The sequence below is a fragment of the Macrotis lagotis genome, chromosome X (genome assembly GCF_037893015.1).
Source record: "Macrotis lagotis isolate mMagLag1 chromosome X, bilby.v1.9.chrom.fasta, whole genome shotgun sequence".
In the NCBI taxonomy this organism is placed as follows: Eukaryota; Metazoa; Chordata; class Mammalia; order Peramelemorphia; family Peramelidae; genus Macrotis; species Macrotis lagotis.
In genome coordinates this window covers 72820268-72828606 of record NC_133666.1, presented here as the reverse complement: position 1 = coordinate 72828606, position 8339 = coordinate 72820268, and the positions used below count along the sequence as shown (strand labels likewise).

Genomic DNA, 8339 nt, shown 5'->3' with positions numbered 1-8339 from the left:
TATTCTTCTCCATGCATTCTGATAAGATGAAGAACAGAATAGTAGGGCCTTGCACGTTGATTATAGCTGTGACATTCTGTGATCCTAAGGGACTCTCTTTGGGTCTTGATTTTCCCTTTTTGTCCAACAGTGGATTGGGGCTCAGCAGTGGGATTTTGGGGGCCTTAATGTAACTCTGAGTTTTCTTTTGATGGTGATGATGGTGATGGAGATGGAGGGTGTGGTTTATGAAGAGGAAACTTGTCCTTTTTTTCCTCCTCCCTCTGAGGCCTCTATTTTCATATAGTGGGATGGTGGGGGTGGTGGGGGAGGTAATGAGGCAGGAAGGGGTGGAGTTAAGCATGGAGTGGGAAGTGCCTCAGTGCTCTCATCCCTGCTCTGGCGGCCATCTTGATTCAGGGCCTACTGAAACTGTTCTATGAAGGAAGCCACACCCTTCTTCCAAGTCAGACACCCTCCTATTCTATAGGGCTTCCCATGGGGGCAACTCAGTTTCCAGCCTTCTCATTCAGTACCCTCTTCCTCTCTGTAATAACAAAGGAGGCTTCTTTTTACCCACTTTCATATTCTCTAAGGGTCAGGTGACAGAGAAGGGTCTGTCAGGCAGAGGGGGTGGGGAAACTGGAGCCTCATGGGTAGCATTTGATGGGCTCTGTAAAATATGGTTGGCCTGGATGGTTCTTAAGAGCCCTGATTTCTGATTTTCTTCCTTATATGTCCCAGTTGTTTTCTGTAGCTAGGCCTTTGATTCTGAGACAGTCCTGAACAACTTGTAGGCCTTAACTGGCACCTCTATAAAAACCTTCAGGGCCACCCCTACCTTTAAACTCAGCCTCCCTCAGTAAATTGCTCTAAATCCCTTAGGTACCTCCAGTCTTATCCCTTCCCCGTTATATTTACCTTCCATTTCCTGGTCTGGTGAATCAGTGCAACCTCGATGGAGGAAGGAAACTAACTGAAAACTCAAGGGACTAATTTCCCAGAATCCTCTGGGTGAAACAGACACTGCACAAGCAGAGTCAGCCTTAGGTATCACTGCCCTGCCCCTCAGTGCCCTTCTCTACTATGATCTTTATGCACCACACCCTAATCTCTTTTCTGTGGTTCTCCTTTGGGACAGATTTCCTAGTGGACAAGCCAATGAACCTCTTTTCTCACAGGTCAGGGGCAGCCTGGGACATGATGCTCCTAACGTACTCTCTGTCACAGGAATGTGTCCTTGGAGATGGGTCCTAGAGAAAGAATTCCTGGTTGAGTCCAACTTGAACTACGGACATCCAAAACCCCTTCCATTGGCACTTCTGAAATGGCTTGCTAAACTATACCCTTATACTACTGTCTCTTGTCAGCACCCTCATTTGAAGAAGGCCCCAGGGCCTTGAAAATGTGTCTTTCCCAGCTCCCCTAGCTTCTCTCAGCAGTCCTAAACAGTTTAGGGATCTATATTCAGCATTACTTACCTCATCTCACCACCATATCGTACTCCCTTATTAGACATATGTGCCATTGCAAGATGACAATTCATAAAGACCAGACTATTACCTTTAATTTAGAAAAAAAAACCTATTTACCTTATTCTGTAATTCTGTAATTTTGCTCTTATACTTTATTTTTCTTCCTTAAGGATCTGATTTCTCTCTCATGACATTCTCTCTCATGACATTCAGCTGAGATCGGTGTATTCCATGGAAATAATGGGAAGACTAACAGACAGCCTTGGGGGGGGGGGGGTAGGGGGTAGGGGAGGGAAACCAAAATTGTAAAAGTCAAAATAAATAAATAATTAAAAAACCCCAAAAACCCAAAAGATGAGAGTTCATTGCTGATTTGGCTAATGCAATTAGCAAAGACCCAACTGAGGCATCAAGACAGCCCATAGCCAGCTCATCTAGTTATTCCAAGCTCTCAACTCTACCTTTCCATTGGCTCACAGACACAGCCACTATTAGTCTTCACCACAGATATTATTCCTTTCCTCACTCTTGTCCTGATCATTCCCTAGGCCTGGTCCTGAAGACATGACGAGAAGGCCAAAGGCTCTTAAGGAGTAGGGGCTGGGGGACAGATGCATAAAATCTCAGAATACTGGTGCCAAAACTTCTCATACGGGGCGTCTAGGTGGCATAGTGAGAGTGGCTAGGTGGCGTAGTGGATAAAGCACCAACCCTGGAATCAGGAGTACCTGGGTTCAAATCTGATCTCAGACACTTAATAATTACCTAGTTGTGTGGCCTTGGGCAAGCCACTTAACCCCATTGCCTTGCAGAAACCTAAAAAAAAAAAAAAACTTCCCATACCACAAGGACATTCTCATGGCATCAGATGGCATAGGGACTGACTGAAGACCAGAAGGCATGGAGATGGGAGAGTAGTGTAATACCACAGAGAAGTTATGCCCCATTGATGGTCAGTAACCTGGATTTAAAAGCACATGGCCTTGCCAAGTATATAACCTTCCCAGTGAGATACAGGTATGAGGGAGCAGTAACATTCTGGAGCTTTTGTTTCCAGGTTCTCAGATACAAGAACCCACTTCATAGCTGTAATGTCTTACTGAAAACAACAGGGTCTTTGCTTCTTTGCCCTGTGAGCTCCTGAAGAATAGGGATTCTCACTAACTCCAAGATTCCCCACTACCACCATTACCCCCTGCCCACCACCACCGCCAAGGATCCCTTTGAAAAAATAAATGACAAACAGAGCAATAGAATTTTTTTATTGTTGAACCAGAAAAAATTATGAGAGTTAAGTGGGAAAACTTACAGGGGCCTTACTGTAATTCTTAAGGAGAATTACAGCAAATAGGAAAAGGGCCACCTGTAAGATGGAGGGTAGTTAATGAGCCCGGGGAGAGAAAGGTTGAGGACAACAGGGAGCATATGCTTGAAGATACCATGGGAGAGGATCAGGGAGGCTGGCTCTAGGACAAGGCCCTAGCTGTGACAATAAGGGGCAAACCTTCAAACTGGGACCTGCAGGTGCTAAAGAGCACTGCTCACCCCGATGGTGTTTCTGTTGCCCTCTGATTCCTCCAGAGCTGCCACCACCACCACTATTACCACCACCACCAGCAGCAGCACTATTACCACCACCATGAACACCACCAGCAGCAGCACTATTACCACCACCATGAACACCACCACCACCACCACCACCACCACCACCACCACCACCACCACCACCACCACCACCACCACCATTCCTCCATCATTCTAGAGCCATCCCAGCTGGTCCTCCCTGCTGTGATCTTCACTGTCCTCCTCCTCCAGGCGGGCCCCTCCTAAGCATGGTTTCCAGCATCATCATCAGTGCCTCCACTCTCCTCCATCTCCATGATGGTCTCAGCTTCCTGCATGCTGTTGTTACTCTCCATCTCCTCCTCAGCTCTGTTCCGCACATAGGGTTCACACTGCTCACTTGGATCGCTTTCCATCTGCTCCAGGCTGGCCAGCAGAGCATCCACTTTCTCTTCAATCTTCACCAGCTCCTTCTTAATTTCCTGGAGATCATCACCTTTCGCTTCTTCAGAAGAGAATGGAATAGTCTCCTCTTCATTCATGGAAGAGACACCACTTTTGCCTTTGCGGGACATGATTCCTGAAACAACAACAATGATTCTCATAGCTCACCCTTCTCTGCTGTTGTAAGACTCACAACAGGCCCAAGGTGGAGTGGAGTTTCACTGCTTCCTTGTAATAAGGCTACGATAAAAGAGACCTAGATATCCCAATGGACTAGATAGACCAAGGTCTATACAGCCCAATATAGAATAACTGGACTTTATACACAAGATATGAATACAAATACTGCAGACAGGGCTGGGGCAGGCTGATAGAGAGGCCAAGGATCCTAAAAGTCAGTGGTAGGAAATCTAGAAGAACCCCAAAGCAAAGACATGGTGAACATGGTGGTTTAATGCTGCATATCATAAAGTATATTCATATGAAGCAAACCAAGAACTGGAGAAAGGAGTGCATCATCAGGAAAGACTTGGTTGATGGGGTTGAAACAGTGGGAATTTTGATGGGGAGGTTAGACATCACCACTTCCTCACTCCTTGAATCTGTAATGGGGAAGGAGACTAAAGCCATAGACAATGGACTCCTGGGAGGTGTACACTCTAGGCTTTAAGAGAACAATTTCTGAGAAGAACCTAATGCACCAAAATTCTGAAATAGAAGTCAGCCCAAAGGGGATGGAAACCTATGAAGAAGGAAATTCTGAAGACCCAGAAAGATTTGTGGATGAGCTGGAGTCATCATTGGTCTACAACCTTTTAAATGAAAGTTTAACCAAGGTCTGAATGTCCACTTTTCTCACCTGCACCTTATTCAATGCTTCTTTCCCTTCCAGGAGCAGTTGTGCCCTGCAGTCTTAGTCCTACTCCTCCCTTCCTAACAAACTTGAGTTTGTTTTCTTTGTTCTCTTCTGTGTGTGTGTGTGTGTGTGTGTGTGTGTGTGTGTGTGTGTTCACTTCTCCCCTCAATTTACCAAGAGTTGGGACTATTTCATGTGTGTGTGGGGCCACTGAAGACAGTCCATGGAGCTCCACAGACACCTAAAATGTTTGGTGATGGATTGATATTACAATCTGATTTTCCTTTTAAGTAGCTAACAACATGCCACTCTAAGTTTGTCTTGCTTGGCTGGGAGGCTTCTGGTTCACCTTCCTTCTGTTCATTTCAAAAAATCATATGTCAATAGCCCCTTTTTTTCTTTTCTAAAAATTAATTTTGTTCAATTAATCTTTTTTCCCTCCCTAATCCTAACTCCTGTAAAGAAAAAAAAAAATTAGGAAAAACCCAACTCTCTGACCAAATATGTATAGATAAACCAAATTCCTAGATGACTGAAATTGGAGGGTTGCTCAGTATCCTGAGTCCATCATATCTCTGTCCAGAAATAGGAAGCGTGCTGCAACAGCAGCCTGTGGGATCCTGGCTCCCTTTGCTTTTTCTATTGATGTTTGCTTTTTTCCCCTTTATTTTGCCCCTCATTACTATTTCCCTTGACTTCCTTCTCCCTTTAGTTTTCCCTCCCTATTACTAACCCCTCGATCCTCTGGTCTCCCTTTTTTCTGACCAGCCAATCTACTTGGAATGCTCACCTCCCTTTATTTTGGCCATTGTGTTATTATTCCCTTGGCCTCCTCACCTCCCTTTTTTCTGAATCCCCTCTCTTGTCATCCTCCTGGCCCCCTACTTCCTTTTGTTCTTGCCCCACTTTGGCTTACCTCCTGGCCTTTTCTCACCTCCCCACTTTTTGGCTCCCTTCTTGTCATCTCCTGGCCCCCTTGCCACGTTTTTTCTTGCTTACCCCTGGTCCTGTCTCACCTCCGCTTTTCTGTCCCACTGTTAGTATCCTCCTGGTCCCCTCCTTTTTCCACCCGGTTCTTATCACCTCTTTGGCCCCTTTGCCTCCTTTTTCCCCCTGGCCCCACTCTTGTCATCCCCCTGGTCTCTTTAGCTCCCGTTCTTCTGCTTCCCCTATTATCCCCCTAGCCTCCCCTCTTGGTGTTTCCCCTCTCCTTGCCTCCCTTTCTTCTGCCCCCCCCCCCATTCCCCCTCCTTTTATTTTGGCCAACCTATGATTATTTCCCCTGATCCCTTCTGTCTTGTTATACCCCTGGCTCCCCTCACCTTCCTTTATTCTGCCCCCCTTACTATTCCCCTGATGCTCTCATTTCCCTTTTATTCTGCCCTCCCTTCTTATCCCCCTGGTGCCCTCACTCCTTTTTCTGGCCCCTCCCTGCCTACCCCCCCCCCCCAGTGCCCTGGCCTCCCTCTATTTTGGCTGCCCTGGGGCCCCGCACCTGGGTTTTTCTGGTCATCCCATTGCAGTCCCCTTACCTTTCCTAGCCGGCCCCCTACTCCGCAGCCCTCCCGCCTCCCCCCAAAGAACCACTTTGCCGTTGGTTCTGCGCTTCCTTCCCTGGGGGGCTGCTTCAGAGCCCTGGACTGTGGCTTCTGGAGCTCAGCAAGCGCCAGTGGCAGCCTCCCTTGGCAGCCCCGCGGGCATTCCGAGCCTCTTTGCTCCCAGGTACCTGTTTCCCTTTTCGCTTGCCCCGGATTGCTGGGGGGTGTAGACACAGGTTTGGGGGTGGGGGAGGACGGCTCCAGCCCTCCGACCCTGTTCTCCTCGCCCCCCGCTCCCCAGGCCGGGCCCGCTCCAGCTTCCTTCAAAGCCAAACCTCAAACGGGTCGATGGGGTGCAAGGGGCCCTAAGGAGCCAGCGCTGCTGGGCTCCTTGTCTGGGGGGGGGGCGGGCCATCCCTGCCTGCCTTCCCCCACCGCATCGCCCCCCCCCTCCTCGGCCGAGGGGCATCCCCTGACCCGGAGCCCAAGGCTAGCGACCCCCTCCTGCTCTGGGGGGACTCCCAAGCCGTCCCCCCTCTGGCCCCCTCCCCGCGGAGGGGGCCCGGGACCACACCCCCCTCGGCAGCGCCTTGACAGCCGAGCCCGGGGACCGGGGCGCCCCGGAGAGGCAGGGCAGCCCCCTGGGGCGCGCGGGCAGAGCCCCCGGCGGCCCGCCCCACCCCCCCCGCCGGTGCCCGGCTCCCCGGGGCTGGGGTCCGCTGGAGGGGGGCCAGGCTGCGGCAAGCCCACCTGCCCCGGGGCTAGTGGGGGCTCTTGCCTCTTCCCAGGGTCCCCCTGCGTCAGGCGGGTGGCGGGCCTGGGCCTCCGGCTGGGGGGGGGTCGCGGGCGGGCGGCGGCGGCGGCTCCCGGCTCCCGGCTCCCTCGGGCTCTAGAGGCCGACTGCTCCTGCTGCCTGCTGGGAGTCTGGCCCTCGCCGGCCTCCCCGGACTCAATATCAGCACCTGCCACAAGGTTGGACATGGAGGGAGGGCCCAGCCCCGCCGAGTCCCCTCCCCTGCCGCCCCCCTCCCTCCGCGGACTCCTCGCCAGGGCAGCGCCAATCCGCCCGGCCTCCCTCCGCAATGCTTAGCATACTCCCACCCCCCTCCCTGCCCCCCCCCCCCCCAGCGCCCAAGCTCAGCCCCTTCCCGAGCCCCCTCCCCGCCGCGGCAACCCCCCGGCCCCGCCAGGCTGCCAAGCCCCCGGGGACCCCTGCAGCCCCCCCCCCCGCCGCCACAGCCTCCCCCCGCCCCCCCCCCCCCCCCCCATCGTCCCTGGCCAGCACTGGTTGTGCCTTCCGTGCGGCTCCGAGCAGGACGGAGTGGTCCAGGAACCTCCCGCTGTCCCCCCGATGGCTGCCCCCCGGCCGCTGCCCCGCGATGGTTGCCTCCCAATGGCTGCCCCCCGCCGGCTGCCCCCTGATCGCTGCCCCACGATGGTTGCCCGCTCCGGCTGCCCCCTGATCGCTGTCCCCCGATGGCTGCCCCCCCCCCCGCCCCCTGCCCCCCGACGGCTGCCCCCTACCTGCTGCCTCCTACCCGCTGCCCCCCGGCCGCTGCCCCCCACTCGCTGCCTCCTGCCCGCTGCCCCCCGCTCCTGAGCCGGGAGCTCCAATGAAGCCAGGGCTGCCCCCCCACTCCGTGCCTGGGCTTGGCTGACCTGGAGGACTGGCTCCTGGCTCCTGCCTTCTTCAGTGGCCGACTCCTGTCTTTGCTCACCAACTCCTGCTTTCCTTGGGGGGGGGGAAAGGGAGGAGGGAGAGGGGACTTCAACATAGATAGATAGATGACAGACACTCCATCCAACACTCTGGCCTCTAATCCTCCATCCCTTCCTCAATTGGAGCATTTCCCAGGCCTTCCTGGGCCAACCCACCTCGATTCCCCATGGAGAGGGCAACTTGGAGCTCCAACTTCCCCACAGCTGTTGCCACGACCATGAGGCGCCCCACATTGGCGGGGGGGGGGGGGGGGGCGGGCTGCTGTCCCCTTTCCCTGCCCAGCAACCCACCTTGCTCTTCCTCTTCCCCATAAGCAGGGATCCTGCCTCCCCTCATGTCCTTCCCAGACCATCACAGCCCTGGACCAGCTACAAGACTCGATTGCCCTTTCTCCAGGGTTGAGGCAGCTCAACTTTGCCCCCTCTTGAATCCCTTAGCCACTCTCTCTGCGCACTCTTGCCCTGCTGAGCCTCAGGTCTCCCCCCTCTCTTCACCACCTTCACTCTTACTCTCATGTCCCTAATAAAGCTGCAGAAGGATTAGGAAACCTTGCCGCCTAGGGCCACCCACAATGGACAAGATGTGATCTTCTCAGCATCCTCCCTAACCAATCTTCCATTCCATTCGGGGCAGCAACTTTTTCACCCTTTTCATTTTTCCTCAAATCTCCTGTGGCATCCTTTCACCTAAGGACCTTGTTTCCAAGTTCACAGGAAAAAAAAAATGGAGGCCGTTCACCCAAAGCTCCCTCTTCTTTTATCCTC

General features: G+C 53.1%; 1 protein-coding gene across 2 annotated transcripts; it reads right to left on the bottom strand.

Moving 5' to 3' along the window:
- Nucleotides 1-3196: 3196 nt before the first annotated feature.
- On the bottom strand, nucleotides 3197-7606 carry LOC141500712 (heterogeneous nuclear ribonucleoprotein C-like 2). 2 transcript variants are annotated; one of them, XM_074204114.1, is made up of 3 exons: nucleotides 7515-7606; nucleotides 6634-6817; nucleotides 3197-3597 (listed from the first exon to the last, which is right to left on the bottom strand). In XM_074204114.1, exon 3 carries the CDS (start codon nucleotides 3590-3592, stop codon nucleotides 3281-3283), a length of 312 nt encoding a protein of 103 aa, XP_074060215.1. In that variant the 5' UTR covers nucleotides 3593-3597; nucleotides 6634-6817; nucleotides 7515-7606; the 3' UTR covers nucleotides 3197-3280. The 2 variants fall into 2 exon arrangements, with proteins under 2 accessions (XP_074060215.1, XP_074060216.1); XM_074204115.1 differs by lacking the exon at nucleotides 6634-6817 and having other exon boundaries at nucleotides 7515-7572.
- Nucleotides 7607-8339: the final 733 nt, after the last annotated feature.